Source organism: Ranitomeya variabilis, chromosome 6 (assembly GCF_051348905.1).
Source record: "Ranitomeya variabilis isolate aRanVar5 chromosome 6, aRanVar5.hap1, whole genome shotgun sequence".
NCBI classification, from domain to species: Eukaryota; Metazoa; Chordata; class Amphibia; order Anura; family Dendrobatidae; genus Ranitomeya; species Ranitomeya variabilis.
In genome coordinates this window covers 506,043,847-506,063,484 of record NC_135237.1, presented here as the reverse complement: position 1 = coordinate 506,063,484, position 19,638 = coordinate 506,043,847, and the positions used below count along the sequence as shown (strand labels likewise).

General features: G+C 42.5%; 1 protein-coding gene across 3 annotated transcripts in view; it reads left to right on the top strand.

Moving 5' to 3' along the window:
• NIPAL2 (NIPA like domain containing 2) overlaps positions 1 to 19,638 on the top strand; it is a 184,076-nt gene that overhangs the window by 86,101 nt on the left and 78,337 nt on the right. For all 3 annotated transcript variants that reach the window (XM_077270872.1, XM_077270870.1, XM_077270871.1), the window contains exon 4: positions 5,241 to 5,300. In XM_077270872.1, the coding sequence (XP_077126987.1) occupies positions 5,241 to 5,300 (60 nt within the window). The remainder of the gene's footprint in view (positions 1 to 5,240; positions 5,301 to 19,638) is intronic.

The following is a 19,638-nucleotide window of genomic DNA, read 5'->3' as shown; positions in this document are numbered from 1 at the left end:
CATGGCAGCTCCCCAGACCTAAGCGTTTCCTGAGACCTTGGAAACTGGCTGACAGGAGGGGCAGTCTCTTCTCCAATGGTCTGGAACTCCACAATAAAAACAGAGATTTTTCTCCCTTCGGCATCTCCTCTCCCTTTCCTTCATGGAGACAGCCCCCACCTCCATGGGCTCAAAACGATGATGGGGCTTCAGGCTTAATAGGTAACAACGGAGCCTCACGATGCATCACTCCCCTCTCTCGCAGCCAATGGTCCATACGGATGGCCTGTGTCATAGCTTCTTCCAGAGAATCAGGTGGTGGATGCAGGGCTAGCGCATCCTTTAAATGCTCGGACAGTCCCCTTCGGAATCGCCCTCTGAGCGCCGAGTCATTCCGAGACACTTCTGGTGCCCACCGCCTATACTCAGAACAGTACCACCCGGCAGAGAGCTTCCCCTGAGTGAGACTCATAATCGTGTCCTCAGCCAACCTCACTCGATCGGGTTCATCGTAAATGAGACCCAAGGCCTTGAAGAACTGATCCACAGACAATCTCTCAGGGGAGGTAGGGGTCAGGGAGAAAGCCTAGGACTGCGGGCCCTTGTGTAGCAAAGATATCACTATCACCACTCTTTGACTCTCGTCCCCTGAAGACCTAGGAAGCAGGGAAAACAATAACTTGCAACCCTCCTTAAAGACTCGGAATTTACTTTATCCCCACAAAAGGTATTCGGTAATTTTACAGAGGGTTCAGGAGAAGAAAGGGAAACATCTGAGACAGCCCCATCCATACTGCCAGACGGAGAGGAGGCACCCGTATCCGTCAACTCCCTTTGTACCTGTCGGAGAAGAGCAACCAAAGCTCTCTGCTCACCAGCAGATTCTGCATCATTTTGGTCAGGTTAGCTACCTGATCTGACAGAGCTTGGAGCGGATCCATATCAGAGGGAAAAAGGAAAAAAAAGTAGCAGAATCTCCTTTAATGCTTTAGGTCGGTTATAATGTAATGACGCTGACTGGTGTAGTAGAGAGGCAGCTTAAGGGGGCACTAGTGGGAGCGCAGGGAGAGGAAGGAATGAGGCACGCAGTGCACACAGGACCTGAACTAGGCAGGTCACGTGATCACTGCAGGGACAATGGGGCGGAGCTACCGTGCGAGAACGGAGGGTCTACAAAAACACAGGACACAGTACTAAGACAGAGACATAGTCAAGGGACAAGCCGAGGGTCAGGAGCCAGACAAGAGCGAGGTACCAAGGGGCAAAACAGCAGATTAGTCAGAGACAAGCCAAGGGGTCAGAAAGCCAGGACAAACAGAGAAGTACCAAGCAGAAAACAGGGGCAGTAGTCAGGAGGCAAACCAGGTCATACACAGCAAGACACACGCACAGTGATTACAGATTAATAACTTGGATCAGCTATCTCAAACCGAGTAGACGGAAGTATACCCGACTCAGAACCCAGGAACTACCAGCATTAAATAGCTGCCCCAGAACCAAAGAGAGGCAAACTAATTTAACCCATATCTGACCAGGAAGGAGCCAGAACCAGCTCATCCAGAGTCATGACAGTTCGTGTTTGTAATAGTGTATTTGTGAAAAATTACTGTTCTTGTGGGTAACAATGTTGAGATGTTCACCTAGTACTCAGAAATGCAAACGCAACCCTACAAAAGAAAGTTTATCCCTTCAATAATATACACTGTAAACCATTAAAGGGAATCTGTCAGTAGGCTCAACACTCCTAAACCGTCTAGATCTTTTCATATAGGTCATAGAAAGTTGAATAAAATTATACTTTGATATCTGCAATCCTATGTCTCATTCTAGAGTAATACACATTTTTCTTTTTCTTAATATGTAAATGAGTTCTTAACATCCACGGGCCGGACACAGATCTCCCTGAGTATCTGCCTCTAGAGCTTATTTTCAATGAAGGGTGTGTTACCAGTGTGAGACATGTAGCTCAGGAGAGCAGACTATCAGTTATTACATGTCTCACACTGGTAACACTTCCTTTCATTATAAAATAAGTTCTGGAGACAGATTCTCAGGGAGATCTATGTCCGGCCCATAGTTCTTAATAGCACATTTACATATTCAGAAAACCGTATTTTATTTAGGACTAAGACATGGAATAGCATATATCAAGGTATCATTTTATTCAACTTTCTATTACCTACATGCAAATATAGATGAATTAGGAGGGTTTATCCTACTGACAGGTCATCTTTAAAATATAGCAAAATTTCATATATTAGAAAAAAGTTAATTTTTCCAGCTGTTTTTATTTGCTTGATTTTTTATTTTTTGTTACTGTGTGTATAAAATAGTGAAGCACGTGAAGAATGGTCAGGTCACTTCTTTTTAACTGCTTCACAGCTTTAGAAACCTAATGCGGTTAAAAGAAGCTCATAATAGTGAACATGTGAACAGCCGGTTGTTTTTACGTTACAGTTCATATGTTCATTCTTTTTAGCAGTTGTAGTAGAGCGTACCTGGCTGAAAATGATGTTATGTTTACATACACTTGGTGGGGTTATTCGGAACTTATATCCATGTATACAGTGCCTTGGGAAAGTATTCAAATCCCAAAGAACTTTAATTTTTCACGTTACACCCACAAGTGTAAATGTTTTTTCATCTGGATTTTATGTGATTATACCAACGCTAAGTAGCAATTGCTTAAGTGTAAATGAAATGATACCTGGTTTTCTGAATATTTAAAAAATATATAAATCTGAAAATTCTGACCCCCCGAGTCAATACTTTTGTAGGACCAGCATACATTGCAATTACTGCTGCAAGTCTTTGGGGGTATGTCTCTACCAGCTTTGTACATCTAGAGGCCGACATTTTTGCCCACTGTTTTTTTTTTAAACTAGCTCTAGCTCAATGAGATTGGATAGAGTCATCTGTGAACAGCAATTTTCAAGTCTTCCTGCAGATTCTCAATGGGATTTAGGTCTGCACTGTGTCTGGACTATTCATACCCATTAATATGCTTTGATGTAAATCATCCCATCTTAGATCTGGCACAATGTTTAGGGTCGTTGTCCTGCTGGAAGCAGAACCAATGCCCTAGTCTCAAGCCTTTTACAGCTTCTAACAGGTTTTCCTCCAGTATTGTCCTGTATTTAGCTCCAACCATTTTTTTCATCAATTGTGATCAACTTTCCTGTCCCTGCTGAAGAAAAGTATCCCCACAGCATGATGCTGCCGCCACAGTGTTTGACGGTGGGGATGGTGTTTTCAGGCTGATGTGCAGTGATGGTTTTCCATCACACGAGTGTTTTGCATTTAGTCTAAAAAGTTCTACTTTAGTCTCATCTGACCAGAGCACCTTCTTCCATAGCTCTGTCTCGGACCTACATGACTTTTGGCAAACTGTAAATGAGACTTCTTAAGGCTTGCTTTCAAAAACTGCTTTCTTGCCAATCTTAAATAAAGGTCAGATTTGGGAAGTATACTCACTTATATAGCGCCATCATATTCCGCAGCGCCTTATATACATCATCATCATTGGGGCTCCCATCTACATTCCCTATCAGTATTCCTTTGGAGTCTGGAACGAAACCAGAGAACCCAGAATAAACGCAAGCAAACACGGGGAGAACATACAAATTCCTTTCTGATGTTTGTCGTTGGTGGGATTTGAACCCAGCACTACCAGGCTATAGTGCAGGTCAATGATCATGTAATACATAATTACAAAGGGAACAGGTCAGAGGACAACCATTTGCAAGAAACGATTAGACCAATGATGATAAGTTCATGTATAAATGACTAGTTGTCGTCAATGATAAATGACGCAGTTTATTGGGGAGATTGATGTTTGATTGCTTTTAAAAGGAATAAATGTGTAAATGTCCTTTTTAAGCTGCTTCACAGATACAATTACCAAAACAAATAGCTCAGGGATGTGACTTCCAGATACAGAAGAGTATTTCTCTGGCCTTTTGGCCTTATCTGTTTAATGCACACTGCTGTCAGAGATTAGGCTTGTAGAGATAACAGATCAGTTTAGAAAGTTAATGTCATTTTTGTTTCCCCCTGAGGGTCTTTACAAACTAGATTCAGGCTCCAAGCCTAAACAGCCGTGCACTTGCAAAAAAAAAAGATGGAGATATAAAATGAAGAGAACCATAACATTATAATTACATACCATTTATTTTTCCATACAGAGACAGCGCTATTCAGAAGCATTGACGTCCTGTTCAGGAAACCCCCATGTGATTGACTATAAGGCTTGTTCCGCTTGATTATATAGTGTCTGTATCATGGCCACAAATCCCGACATTTAGTATTTTCTTATTTTCTTCCCAAAAAAACCTCGGCCTGTTTTAGCCTGTCTCATCAGATACAGGTCATAGAGCCGATGAGCAGAATATTCCAGCTATGATAAAATCCTGGAAATGGCCGTGAAATTCTTCTTGCAGTGCCAAGGCTAAGACGCAGATCATATTCATTGCAGAATAGTGAAAACTGCACCATTTGTATCTGCAACATGTAAATGGAGTCATGTAAGACCCCATAAATTGCATTGTCCTGTAGTGTGATACGGAGTTTTGGTGCCAAATAGAGCACGGTGGCTCAGTGGTTAGCACTGTAGTTTTGTAGCGCTGGGTGGTTTTCCTCTGGTTTCTCCGGTTTCCACTCCTAAGACATACTGATAAGGAATGTAGATTGTGACCCCCAATGGGGGCAGTGATGATGTCTGTAAAGTGCTGCTGAATATGTTGGCACTGTATAAATAAATTGTAATAATGCGTGTAAAAAAACAACAACTTTGTTTGTGTCTACAACTTCTACGAAGGTCTCTGCATTATTTCTTCCATCTGCCTCTTATTTCTTAATAAAAATTAATGAACATATGTCTGCAAGATCAGACTACAGAGAGAATTTTGTAGTCTGTAACCATGGAAACACGAAGGCCAGCAGAAGATCTGTTACACCCTTTTAAATTTAAACGGAGACATTAAAAAACTAAAAAAACTATAATCATCAATAATTTTTTATGTTGGTATGAGAAGTTTAGATAAATGGAAGAATAATTTAAAAATGTCTTTTTCAGGAGTTTTTCTACAGTGTTAAATTTTGTTTTGATGAACGAGAACAGTAGAGGGATGTACATGTCTCACTTTTCTTCTACAGTACAGATGTGTTGAACTGTCTGCATCAGATCGGATATACTGTGTTGGAGCTTGGAATTGAGAATATTTTAGGAAATGTGCTTATATTAAAAAATCCCTTTATTGCAGGAAGTGCAGCAATCTCAGTTTTGTACTTGAAGGAATCTTTGAAGGCATCTGATGTCATAGGTAAGAATTTAAATGTCAAAATAATGTATATTTGTATAATTCTTTGAAATACGTATTGAAAACTGATTGTGATTGGTTGTTGTTTTTTTTTTTGGGGGGGGGGTGTTTGCATGAATAAAGTGAATGAAGTGCAATTTTTCCTTAGAAAATATTGGAAGCTTTAGTTGAGATACATTTAAAAACGGATCTAACATAAGTCAGTGTTTTTTTTTTTTTGTTTTCCCGTCCTGTCAATGAGGATTTCAAAACTCTGTGTTTGTACTGTAAGTTTTCATGAGAATTCCACCTTGTCTGGAGATCACAGGTGGCATATGTTGTCCGCTTCTGCAAATGTGCTGCAAAACTTTCATGTGCTACATGCGAACTCTCATCTGGATTTTCCTGTGTTTTTCTCACATTGACACGGTGAAAATCTGTGGCGTGACTTTTACTCACAATATACGGTACATACTGCAGTTAGATTCTGAATTTTGTAAATAGGGTTTTCAAAAATCATCCAGCTGTACTTCAAAATGGTGTAATTCAAATGCCATTGTGTCCCAAATGCATTAGCCTTACTATGTCCCCTAAGGCAAGGTCGTCGTTAGGGGCAGGCAAACTAGGCATTTGCCTAGGGCTCCCACTCCCCAGGGGTTTGCAGCCTCTACAGCAAAAAAATTAGATTGATAATATCAATCTGGTTTCCGATGCCGAGAGAGCTAAAGGACCTTCCGTTACATCACAGGCATGTGACCTTGATGTCACCACAGGTCTTGTACTCTGGGGTACTTTAGGATCTTTGTTGACATCATGATCATGTGACCTGCCACGTGTCCGTGATGTCACCACGTGTCCGTGATGTCACCACAGATCCTGTGGGAGTTTAGAACTGAAGAAAAGGGAACTGGTAGGTATTTGTGTGGGTGTGTGTATGCTTGTTTAACGTCCTGAACTGAGCACATATAAAATATGCAGTTACTTTGTGATGATGCAATATGCGGTCATTTGGGGCCCCCCTTTAAACTTTTGCCCAGGGCCCCTCTTTGTCTAAAACAGTACCTGCCCTAAGGGAACAAAAAAAAGTTACATTGAGTTAATTAAAATATAATACAATAAACCTTAGCAAAACTAATTAAAAAAAAATAGTGAAACGTTTGCTGCTGCCACAGTCTTAACAGAAGGCAGAAGAGAACACATTACTTGAGCTGCATTGTAGTTTTTCCATTTCCAAAAAAGTCAAGCTAGAAATTATAGCTCCCTTTAAAATAGTGTGCCATATGGCAACTTTTAATAGAAATGTTATAAATCTGAGAATGTGTGGCCAAAACAAAAAAAAGAAAATATTTAATTCTAAAACCAAGTACCGTATATACTCGAGTATAAGCTGACCCCCCTTAATTTTGCAACAAAAAACTGGGAAAACTTAATGACTCGAGTATAAGCCTAGGGTGGAAAATGCAGCAGCTACTGGTAAATTTAAAAAATAAAAATAGGTACCAATAAAAGTAAAATTAATTGAGATATCAGTAGGTTGTGTTTTTGAATATCCATATTGAATCAGGAGCCCCATATAATGCTCCATACAGTTCATGATGGCCCCATAAGATGCTCCATAATAAAATATGCCCCATATAATGCTGCACAAAGGTTAATAATGGCCCCATACAGTACTGCATAAAGGTTAATAAGGGCCCCATAAGATGCTCCATAGAGACATTTGCCCCATATGCTGTTGCTGCGATAAAAAAAAAAGACATGCTCACCTCTCGTCGCTCAGGCCCCCGGCACTTGCAATACTCAGCGGTCCTCGTTCCAGCTCCACTGTATCTTCCGCGTCCTCTGCACTAACGTTCAGGCAGAGGGTGAGGACTAACCAAGTCATTGCGCCCTCTGACCTGAGCGTCACAGCAGAGGACGTGGAAGACGGAGCGGCGCGCTGTTCCTGGCGTGGTCCCTGCATCTCCGGTCTCCGAGCACTGACAGCTTCTTCCAGTGTTGAGCGGACACCGTTACCACTCATTACAGTAATGAATATGTGGCTCCACCCCTATGGGAGTGGTGTTGGGTCCATATTCATTACTGTAATGAGCGGTACCATGTGATCACTCAATGCTGGAAGAAGCTGTCAGCGCCCGGAGACCATCGGAGATGCAGGGACCACGCCAGGAGCAGGTGAGTATGTCACAGCCGCCGCTCCCCCTCCCCCGCCGACCCCCCTGGGACAATGACTAGAGTATAAGCCAAGAGGGGCACTTTCAGCCTAAAAAAAGGGCTGAAAATCTATGCTTATACTCGAGTATATATGGTAAGTTTTAATTCACACATCTCTCCCAGGCGGCTTCTGCCTGGAACCCGCCTGAAAAAATGCCCTATGAAGAAATGTGTGTATATTCTATCTGTGTATATGTGTGTGTAGATGTAGATTTTAGATTATAGATTTTTATAGCTCCAACATATTTCGCAGCACAATACAATTTTAGAGGGGATATGTACAGACAATAAAGACATTAGGCCGGGTTCACACTTGCGTTTGGCTGGTCTTCATATGGCTGCGTACTTCCTCCTTTAAGCTCTGCCTACTTCCGCATGCGTCCCGCGTCGTCCTGTGTACCTACCTTTAACATTGGGTATGCAGAGACATGCGTTGTATGCGGATGCGTTTTGACATGCCCGCCGAATGCAACATGTTGCATTTCCTTGCGGTCGGTGGCCACATCAAAACGCCGCATGCGGACGCATACGGATACAACGCATGTCCCGGCATACCCAGTGATAAAGATAGGTATGCAGGATGCCTGCGGAAGTAGGTGGAGTGTAGGCGGAGCTTAAGGGAGGAAGTACACAGCCATATCAGACCAGCCAAACGCAAGTGTGAAACCGGCCTTACAGAATAAACATAACTCGGATACCAAAAGGAGTAAGGGCCCTGCTCACAAGCTTACAATCTATGAGGAAATGGGGAGACACAAAAGGTACATTATAAAATGTGCTTATATTGAACGATACAGCCATAATATACTAAATAGGGTATGCGCTTAATGCTGCATGAACCGGTCATCAGCCAGTATGTGTACACTACAGACACAAAGGGCTATTAAGTGCATGGAGGGGGTGTGAACTAAACAGGGATAATTAGATAAGTGAGTTGGGGCGATAGGCTACTCTAAAGAAATGGGATTTTAGATCACGCTTAAAACTGTGGTTATTTTGAATTAATTAAATTGTCTTGGGTAGTGCATTCGAAAGAATTGGTGCACCCCCTGAGAAGTCTTGGCGATGTGAATGGGAGGTTCGGATTATTAAGGATTTTAGTTTGTCATTAGCAGAATGGAGGGTATGGGTGGAGGGTAGACTGAGATGAGCGAGGAGATGTAGGGCAATGCTGAACTGTGGAGCACTTTGTGGATGAGACTGATAAGTTTATATGGTACTCTATATCAGATGGGCAACCAGTGCAACAACTGGCACAAGGTAGAGCTATCGGTGTAGCAGTTGTAAAGGAATATGATCCTAGCTGCTGCATTCAGGAGACTTTGGGAAACAGATTAGTCCAGACGAGAATGAATAAGCACTACAGTAAGCGTTTTTGCCAAGTCAAAGGTAAGAAAAAGTTGAATTCTAGAGATGTTTTTGAAGTGTAAGTGACTTGAGCGGGCGAGTGATTGGATGTGGGAAATTAAGGAAAGAGCTGAATCAAATATGACACCAAGAAAGCAGGCATATTGCTGGGGAGTAATGGTGGAACCACACACGGAAATGGCAATATCGGGCATAGGTACGTTAGTGGAGGAAGAAAACACAGAGTTCAGTTTTTCACACATTCAGTTTTAGATAGAGGGAGGACATAATGTGATAGACAGCGAAATGACAATCACTAGTATTTTGCAGTAATGCAAGGTCGATGTCAGGAGACTGTGTATAATTGGGTATCATCAGCATAGACCTGATACTGAAAACCGAATCTACTGATTGCTTGTCCAATAGGGGTTGTGTACATGTTTTTTCTTGTCATAATACAAATTCTAACAGTCTATTCAGTAGGACTATCAGCTGTGTATCCACCAGACTTCTGCACAACACAACTGATCATCCCAACCCCATTTATAAGGCAAGAAATCCCACTTATTAAACCTGACAGGGCACACCTGTGAAGTGAAAACCATTCCCGGTGACTACCTCTTAAAGCTCATCAAGAGAATGCCAAGAGTGTGCAAAGCAGTCATCAGCGCAAAAGGTGGCTACTGTGAAGAACCTAGAATATAAGATATAATTTCACTTTTCACACTTTTTTGTTAAGTATATAATTCCACATGTGTTAATTAATATGTTTGATGCCGTCAGTGTGAATGTACAATTTTCCTAGTCATGAAAATACAGAAAAATCTTTAAATGAGAAGGTGTGTCCAAAGGTTTGGTCTGTACGGTATATATAGGTAAAGTGACAGCAGGACCTGGGCCTGTGTTTGACACCTGCCCATGGAATGCTGAGTAGATAAGATGCACAGTCCAAGTAGGGGGCCATACCCCCAAAATGTGGAGAGTACAAGAAGCTGAAGAGAAAAAACATAAACACAAGCCAGCACACCTGTTAGTAGAAGTGTAGAGTGTAGATAGAAATGCCACCCCACACCATTACTGACCCACTGCCAAACCGGTCATGCTGAAGGATGTTGCAGGCAGCAGATTGCTCTCCACGGCATCTCCAGACTCTGTCACGTCTATCACATGTGGTCAGTGTGAACCTGCTTTCATCTGTGAAGAGGACAGGCCGCCAGTGGCGAATTTGACAATCCTGGTGTTCTGTGGCAAATGCCAAGCATCCTGCACGGTGTTGGACTGTGAGCACAACCCCCATCTGTGGACGTCGGGCACTCAGACCATCCTGATGGAGTCGGTTTCTAACCATTTGTGCAGACCCATGCACATCCTTAGACAATGGCGGAGGTAGTGGTCCTGCTGCTGGGTTGTTGCCCTCCTACAGCCCTCTCCACTTCTCCTGTTGTACTGGCCTGTCTCCTGGTAGCGCCTCCAGCCTCTGGACACTACGCTGATAGACACAGCAAACCTTCCTGCCACTGCCACATATATATATATATATATATATATATATATATATATATATATATATATATATATATATACACATAGATTTTACAAGGGGGACAAAGCAATGCAGCATATACAGTTACATAAAATTAAAAATGGATTAACAGTAGTGTTGAGCATTCCGATACCGCAAGTATCGGGTATCGGCTGATACCGCAAGTATCCGGTATCGGAATTCCGATACCGAGATCCGATACTTTTGTTGTATCGGGAATCGGTATCGGGATTAATATCAATGTGTAAAAGAAAGAATTAAAATAAAAAATAGGGATATACTCACCTCTCCGACGCAGCCTGGACTTTACCGCCGTAACCGGGAGCCGTTATACCTAAGAATGCGCGCTTGAAGGGCCTTAGATGAGGTCACTGCGCTCTGATTGGTCCGAAAGACTGGCTTGAAAGACCTTAGGTGACGTCACGGTTTTGTGATTGGTCGCGTAGCGGTCACGCGACCGCTACGCGACCAATCAGAAGCTGCGGACGTCTTCTAAGGTATTTCAAGCGCTTGAAAGACCTTAGGTGACGTCACTGCTTTGTGATTGGTCGCGTAGCGGTCACGCGACCGCTACGGACCAATCAGAGCGCAGTGACCTCATCTAAGGCCCTTCAAGCGCGCATTCTTAGGTACAACGGCTCCCGGTTACGGCGGTAAAGTCCAGGCTGTGCCGGAGGGTGAGTATATCCCTATTTTTTATTTTAATTCTTTCTTTTACACATTGATATGGATCCCAGGGCCTGAAGGAGAGTTTCCTCTCCTTCAGACCCTGGGAACCATACAGGATACCGTCCGATACTTGGTGTCCCATTGACTTGTATTGGTATCGGGTATCGGTATCGGATTAGATCCGATACTTTGCCGGTATCGGCCGATACTTTCCGATACCGATACTTTCAAGTATCGGACGGTATCGCTCAACACTAATTAACAGAGAATTTACTATGTACTGGACACAGAGATGGCTCAATTAGCGGAAAGAAGCCATCTGATTGAAAACGTCTAGTTACTGGGATCAAGCCTACACTGATATGTATCTTCCTCAGCATTGAACACAGATCATAGTTCGCCTTGACCTTTTATCAGCACCTAAGTTACACCCCCTTGATGACCTCACATGGGCCGGGTTGTGGGATGTTCTTAGCCTTTCAGGATTTTATGAAATTCCCAACATTAACAATATTTCACTCCAGACAATAGCAAAAGTTCGAGATTTCCGCCATATTTTTTGATCGGGATTTTATTGCTCCATAGATAGTAAACATGACATGGCTGGTGTCATCAATATGGCCACTATTGATTTGAGGTTTATAGGCAGGTGTCAGTTATGTAAAAATATACATATTCTTCTCCGATTGGTCCTGAAATTGAAGATGTATGTCTTATCAATATCTGATTATACAAACCACGATATTCATAACTTTTCACAGGTGTCTTACCGTCTCGTGTAAATGAATAACATTTCCCTTCAAGGGGACAACAGTTTCCATTCACCTCAGGATGTATATCCTGGGGACAAAAGAGACTCTTCCACTTCTCTATCTATACGTAAACACATGTCCCTTTTTGTTATCCGACCCTCTGAAAATACATGTCCTGTGTAATTACCTGTACTCTCTAAGTAGTCTTGGCTTCAAAAGGAATTTTAATTAGATTTACTTACCAACTATGGGTAATTCCTCTGTCAGCTGGGCAATTCTATTTCAAGGCAGCTTACATTGCTTGCTCTTGTCTCCTTGAAATTTGGTGCAAGAGGAGGTGGGGGTGGGTGAATGCCTCCTTATTAGGGGTAGCTAGCTTTATGGATCTTAATACTTTCTATGAAAAAAAAGCCTAAAGAATGATTAAAAAGGACAAACTGGACACGTCAGAAAAAATGCCACCGGCATTTTCCTGAAGTGTCTTCTGTTACAAATACAATTTGGGTTCTCCGGCGTCTAAAAGACGCTGCGCGCACTTACCCCTAATCTGTTATTTGTATTGCGTGGTCTATACTGTATAAAATAAAAAGATCTTAAAAGTACTGAAGTTAATGAATAAATGATGTATCCTAAAATGACGCTAATAAAAATTACTGCTCATCCCTCAAAAGCACATGTCCTGGTAAAGTTTGTAAATAGAAAGCTAAAAATATTTTAGCTTGTGATGGGGGAAAAAAAAAGAAAAAAGTAGGTTCTTATGGGGTTAAAATGAATAAGAAACTGTCCACGTAATCGCCAGTTTATTATTTTACAGTTCATGTAGAATATGCAAGAAATTCCCTTACAGAGCAGATAACATGGCGACGTAGTCAGGAGGTGACTCAGCTCGGAGCTGGATTTAATCTAAAATGACATTTAATAGAAACAAATATTATTCCAAATATTTCAATATTTACACAGTGCATCTTGTGATGTTGAGAACATCGCTGCCCGTGCAGATTTCTGGCTTAATCTGTACGAAAATTCCTGTGGATGCCTGTAACAATAATGACATCTACAGGATACAGCGTGACCGGTATTCTAAATATAATTTATTTTTACAAACAAATGAACATATACATTCACGTAATTGATTGCATAAAGTGATTTGTTTCTGATCATTAATAGTATATTAAGGATTAAGGCTGTTTACAGCTCCAGGTGATCGATATTTAGACAACAAAAAAATAAATATACGGTAACTAGTTGTCTATTCGACATTCCTATTCCATATGACCTAAAAGCTGATGATCTAATAAGAACGGCTATTGCAGTTTTCCATTATATGTGAAAGAAGAAAATGGCAAAACCTAATAAGACACACAAAACATATCAAGGGTGTATTTTTTACCCCTTATCACCAAGGCCAATTTTCGTTTTCGTGCTTTTGCTTTCTCTCTCTCCCTTTCTTTCAAAATAATTTTTTTTCTATTATTTTTTTCCATCGACATGTCCATAAAAGGGCTTTTCTTTGTGTGGCAATTAGTAGCGTTACATGACTTCTTTTCATTTTACCATTTAGTGTAAAGAAAAAAGAAAAAAAAAAGGAAGTTGTGCAACTGGCCAAAAAAATTAAATGCAAATCCGCCATTTGTTTTTATGAGACTTTATTTGCACAGCATTCATTTTGAAGTAAAAATGACCCGTTGACATGATTCATCAGGTCAGTATGGTTCTGATGACACCAAACTTGTAGATTTTTTTCCCTCATTTTTTATTTTAGTGATGACACTTTTTTTTATAAATTTTTAAGAAAAATAACTTATTTTTGTCATCAGTGGAGCGCTTGTTTTTTGCATTCCACATTGATACTAACTTGAGGTACATAAGATGCTTTGATTGCTGCTTATTACATTTTTTTAGGGGATGTGCATTGACTGAAAAAACTGCAACTTTTGCTTGACAGCATTTAAAAATTATCCGTATATACTCAAGTATAAGCCTACCCAAGTATAAGCTGAGACCCCTAATTTTGCCACAAAAAACTGGGAAAACTTATTGACTCGAGTATAAGCCTAAAGTGGGAAATGCAGCAGCTACTGGTAAATTTCAAAAATAAAAATAGGTACCAATAAAAGTAAAATTAATTGAGACATCAGTAGGTTAAAAGTTTTTTTTTTAAATCCATATTGAATCAGGAGCCCCATATTATGCTCCATACAGTTCATGATGGGCCCCATAAGATGCTCCATACAAAATACACCCCATACAGTGCTCCATAAAGTTCATGATGGGCCCCATAAGATGCTCCATACAAAATACACCCCATACAGTGCTCCATAAAGTTCATGATGGGCCCCATAAGATACTCCATACAAAAATATGCCCCATATAATGCTGCACAAAGGTTAATAATGGCCTCATAATAAGATGCTTCATATTAAAATATGCCCATATAATGCTGCATAAAAGGTTAATGATGTCCCCATAAGATGCTCCATAGAATAATATGCCCCATATAATGCTCCATAAAAGCTAATGGCCCCATAAGATGCTCCATAGAATAATATGCCCCATATGCTGCTCCATAAAGGTTGATGGCCCCATAAGATGTTCCATAGAATAATATGCCCCATATGCTGCTGCGATTAAAGAAAAAAATAACATACTCACCTCTTGTCGCTGGGAGCAATGTTGTGAATTTGGATTCTGGGCTCCCCCGGTGGCTACTGGTGGAATTGAACTGGTGTCTTCATTTTCTCTGTTCACCTGTTCCCATCAAGATGTGGGAGTCGCTATATAACCTTGCTTCTCTGTTAGTTGCTTGCCGGTCAACAATGTTATCAGAAGCCTCTCTGTGCTTGTTCCTGCTCCTAGACAACTACTAGATAAGTTGGACTCTTGTCCATGTTTGTTTTTGCATTTTTGTTCCAGTTCACAGCTGTAGTTTCGTTACTGTGTCTGGAAAGCTCTTGTGAACAGGAATTGCCACTCTGGTGTTATGAGTTAATGCCAGAGTCTTAAAGTAATTTCTGGATGGTGTTTTGATAGGGTTTTCAGCTGACCATGAAAGTGTCCTTTCTGTCTTCTGCTATGTAGTAAGTGGACCTCAAATTTGCTAAACCTATTTTCATACTACGTTTGTTATTTCTTCTTAATTCACCGCCAATACATGTGGGGGGCCTCTGTCTCCTTTCGGGGTATTTCTCTAGAGGTGAGCTAGGACTAATATTTTCCTCTGCTAGCATTATTTAGTCCTCCGGCTGGTGCTGGGCATCTAGAATCAACGTAGGCATGCTACCCGGCCACTGCTAGTTGTGCGTTAGGTTTAGTTCATGGTCAGCTCAGTTCCCATCTTCCAAGAGCTAGTTCCTATATATACTTATGCTATGATCTCTTGCCATTGAGATCATGACAGTTTGACCGGCCCACTAAAGGGTTAAAATCCTTGGCTGAGAAAGGAGAGAAATAAGAAGTCTGCTGAGATTTTTTTTTTTTTTTTTTTTTTTTTTCTCTCCTGCTAATCTTTGAATGGCTCTGTATCCACCTGTTTGTAATGGATCTTCAGAGTGTAACTGCAGGTTTGAATAATCTGGCCACGAAGGTACAAAATTTGCAAGATTTTGTGTGTCATGCACCTGTATCTGAGCCGAGAATTCCTTTGCCGGAATTTTTCTCGGGGAATAGATCTGGGTTTCAGAATTTTCGAAATAATTGCAAATTATTTTTGTCCCTGAAATCTCGCTCTGCCGGAGACCCTGCACAGCAGGTCAGGATTGTGATTTCCTTGCTCCGGGGCGACCCTCAAGACTGGGCTTTTTCATTGACACCAGGGGATCCTGCGTTGCTCAATGTGGATGCGTTTTTTCTGGCCTTGGGGTTGCTTTATGACGAACCTCATTTGGAGCTTCAGGCAGAAAAAACTTTGATGTCCCTATCTCAGGGGCAAGATGAAGCGGAAATTTACTGCCAAAGATTCCGTAAATGGTCTGTGCTTACTCAGTGGAATGAGTGCGCCCTGGCGGCGACTTTCAGAGAGGGTCTCTCTGATGCCATTAAGGATGTTATGGTGGGGTTCCCTGTGCCTGCGGGTCTGAATGAGTCCATGACAATGGCTATTCAGATCGATAGGCGTTTGCGGGAGCGCAAACCAGTGCACCATCTGGCGGTGTCCACTGAGAAGTCGCCAGAGAGTATGCAGTGTGATAGAATTCTGTCCCGAAGCGAGCGGCAGAATTTTAGACGGAAAAATGGGTTGTGTTTCTATTGTGGTGATTCTACTCATGTTATATCAGCATGCTCTAAGCGCACTAAAAAGCTTGGTAAATCTGTTTCCATTTGCACCTTACCGTCTAAGTTTATTCTATCTGTGACCCTGATTTGCTCTTTGTCATCTATTACCACGGACGCCTATGTCGACTCTGGCGCCGCTTTGAGTCTTATGGATTGGTCCTTTGCCAAACGCTGTGGGTATGATTTAGAGCCTTTGGAGACTCCTATTCCTCTGAAGGGGATTGACTCCACCCCATTGGCTAATAATAAACCACAATACTGGACACAAGTAACTATGCGTATTAATCCGGATCACCAGGAGATTATTCGCTTTCTGGTGCTGTATAATCTACATGATGATTTGGTGCTAGGATTGCCTTGGCTGCAATCTCACAACCCAGTCCTCGACTGGAGAGCTATGTCTGTGTTGAGCTGGGGATGTAAGGGGGCTCATGGGGATGTACCTTTGGTTTCCATTTCATCATCTATTCCCTCTGAAATTCCTGAGTTCCTGTCTGATTATCGTGACGTCTTTGAAGAATCCAAGCTTGGTTCATTACCTCCGCACCGAGAGTGCGATTGTGCCATAGATTTAATCCCGGGTAGTAAATACCCAAAGGGTCGTTTATTTAATCTGTCTGTGTCTGAACATGCTGCTATGCGAGAATATATAAAGGAGTCCTTGGAAAAGGGACATATTCGTCCATCGTCATCTCCCTTAGGAGCCGGTTTTTTCTTTGTGTCAAAAAAAGACGGCTCTTTGAGACCATGTATTGATTATCGGCTTTTGAATAAAATCACTGTTAAATATCAATACCCATTGCCGTTGTTGACTGATTTGTTTGCTCGCATAAAGGGGGCCAAGTGGTTCTCTAAGATTGACCTTCGTGGGGCGTATAATTTGGTGCGAATCAGGCAGGGGGATGAGTGGAAAACCGCATTTAATACGCCCGAGGGCCACTTTGAGTATTTAGTTATGCCTTTTGGTCTTTCAAATGCTCCGTCAGTTTTCCAGTCCTTTATGCATGATATTTTTCGCGATTATTTGGATAAATTTATGATTGTGTATCTGGATGATATTCTGATTTTTTCGGATGACTGGGACTCTCATGTCCAGCAAGTCAGGAGGGTTTTTCAGGTTTTGCGGTCTAATTCTTTGTGTGTGAAGGGTTCTAAGTGTGTTTTTGGGGTACAGAGGATTTCCTTTTTGGGATATATTTTTTCTCCCTCTTCCATTGAAATGGATCCTGTCAAGGTTCAAGCTATTTGTGATTGGACGCAGCCCTCTTCTCTTAAGAGTCTTCAGAAATTTTTGGGCTTTGCTAACTTTTATCGTCGATTTATTGCTGGTTTTTCGGATATTGCTAAGCCATTGACCGATTTGACTAAGAAGGGTGCTGATGTTGCTGATTGGTCCCCTGATGCTGTGGAGGCCTTTCGGGAGCTTAAGCACCGTTTTTCCTCTGCCCCTGTGTTGCGTCAGCCTGATGTTGCTCTACCTTTTCAGGTTGAGGTCGACGCTTCTGAGATCGGAGCTGGGGCAGTGTTGTCGCAGAAAAGTTCTGACTGCTCCGTGATGAGGCCTTGTGCCTTCTTTTCCCGTAAATTTTCGCCCGCTGAGCGGAATTATGATGTTGGGAATCGGGAGCTTTTGGCCATGAAGTGGGCTTTTGAGGAGTGGCGCCATTGGCTTGAGGGGGCCAGACATCAGGTGGTGGTATTGACTGACCACAAAAATTTGATTTATCTTGAGACCGCCAGGCGCCTGAATCCTAGACAGGCGCGCTGGTCATTATTTTTCTCTCGGTTTAATTTTGTGGTGTCATACCTACCGGGTTCTAAGAATGTTAAGGCGGATGCCCTTTCTAGGAGTTTTGAGCCTGACTCGCCTGGTAACTCTGAGCCCACAGGTATCCTTAAGGATGGAGTAGTATTGTCAGCCGTTTCTCCAGACCTGCGGCGGGCCTTGCAGGAGTTTCAGGCGGATAGACCGGATCGTTGCCCACCTGATAAACTGTTTGTTCCTGATGATTGGACCAGTAGAGTCATCTCTGAGGTTCATTCTTCCGCGTTGGCAGGTCATCCTGGCATTTTTGGTACCAGGGATTTGGTGGCAAGGTCCTTCTGGTGGCCTTCCCTGTCACGAGATGTGCGAGGCTTTGTGCAGTCTTGTGACGTTTGTGCTCGGGCCAAACCTTGTTGTTCTCGGGCTAGTGGATTGTTGTTGCCCTTGCCTATTCCTAAGAGGCCTTGGACGCACATCTCGATGGATTTTATTTCAGATCTACCTGTTTCTCAGAAGATGTCTGTCATCTGGGTGGTGTGTGACCGTTTCTCTAAGATGGTCCATTTGGTTCCTCTGCCCAAGTTGCCTTCTTCTTCCGAGTTGGTTCCTCTGTTTTTTCAAAATGTTGTTCGTTTGCATGGTATTCCTGAGAATATCGTTTCTGACAGAGGGACCCAATTCGTGTCTAGATTTTGGCGGGCATTCTGTGCTAGGATGGGCATAGATTTATCTTTTTCGTCCGCTTTCCATCCTCAGACGAATGGCCAGACCGAGCGGACTAATCAGACCCTGGAGACATATCTGAGGTGTTTTGTGTCTGCTGACCAGGATGATTGGGTTGCTTTTTTGCCATTGGCGGAGTTCGCTCTCAATAATCGGGCCAGCTCTGCCACTTTGGTGTCCCCGTTTTTCTGTAATTCGGGGTTTCATCCTCGATTTTCCTCTGGTCAGGTGGAATCTTCGGATTGTCCTGGAGTGGATGCTGTGGTGGAGAGATTGCATCAGATCTGGGGGCAGGTGGTGGACAATTTGAGGTTGTCCCAGGAGAGGACTCAGCTTTTTGCCAACCGCCACCGTCGTGTTGGTCCTCGGCTTTGTGTTGGGGATTTGGTGTGGTTGTCTTCTCGTTTTGTCCCTATGAGGGTCTCTTCTCCTAAATTTAAGCCTCGGTTTATCGGCCCGTATAAGATATTGGAGATTCTTAACCCTGTTTCCTTCCGTTTGGACCTCCCTGCATCCTTTTCTATTCATAACGTTTTTCATCGGTCATTATTGCGCAGGTATGAGGTACCGGTTGTGCCTTCCGTTGAGCCTCCTGCTCCGGTGTTGGTTGAGGGTGAGTTGGAGTACGTTGTGGAGAAAATCTTAGACTCCCGTGTTTCCAGACGGAAACTCCAGTATCTGGTCAAGTGGAAGGGATACGGCCAGGAGGATAATTCTTGGGTGAATGCATCTGATGTTCATGCCTCTGATCTGGTTCGTACCTTTCATAGGGCCCATCCTGATCGCCCTGGTGGTTCTGGTGAGGGTTCGGTGCCCCCTCCTTGAGGGGGGGGTACTGTTGTGAATTTGGATTCTGGGCTCCCCCGGTGGCTACTGGTGGAATTGAACTGGTGTCTTCATTTTCTCTGTTCACCTGTTCCCATCAAGATGTGGGAGTCGCTATATAACCTTGCTTCTCTGTTAGTTGCTTGCCGGTCAACAATGTTATCAGAAGCCTCTCTGTGCTTGTTCCTGCTCCTAGACAACTACTAGATAAGTTGGACTCTTGTCCATGTTTGTTTTTGCATTTTTGTTCCA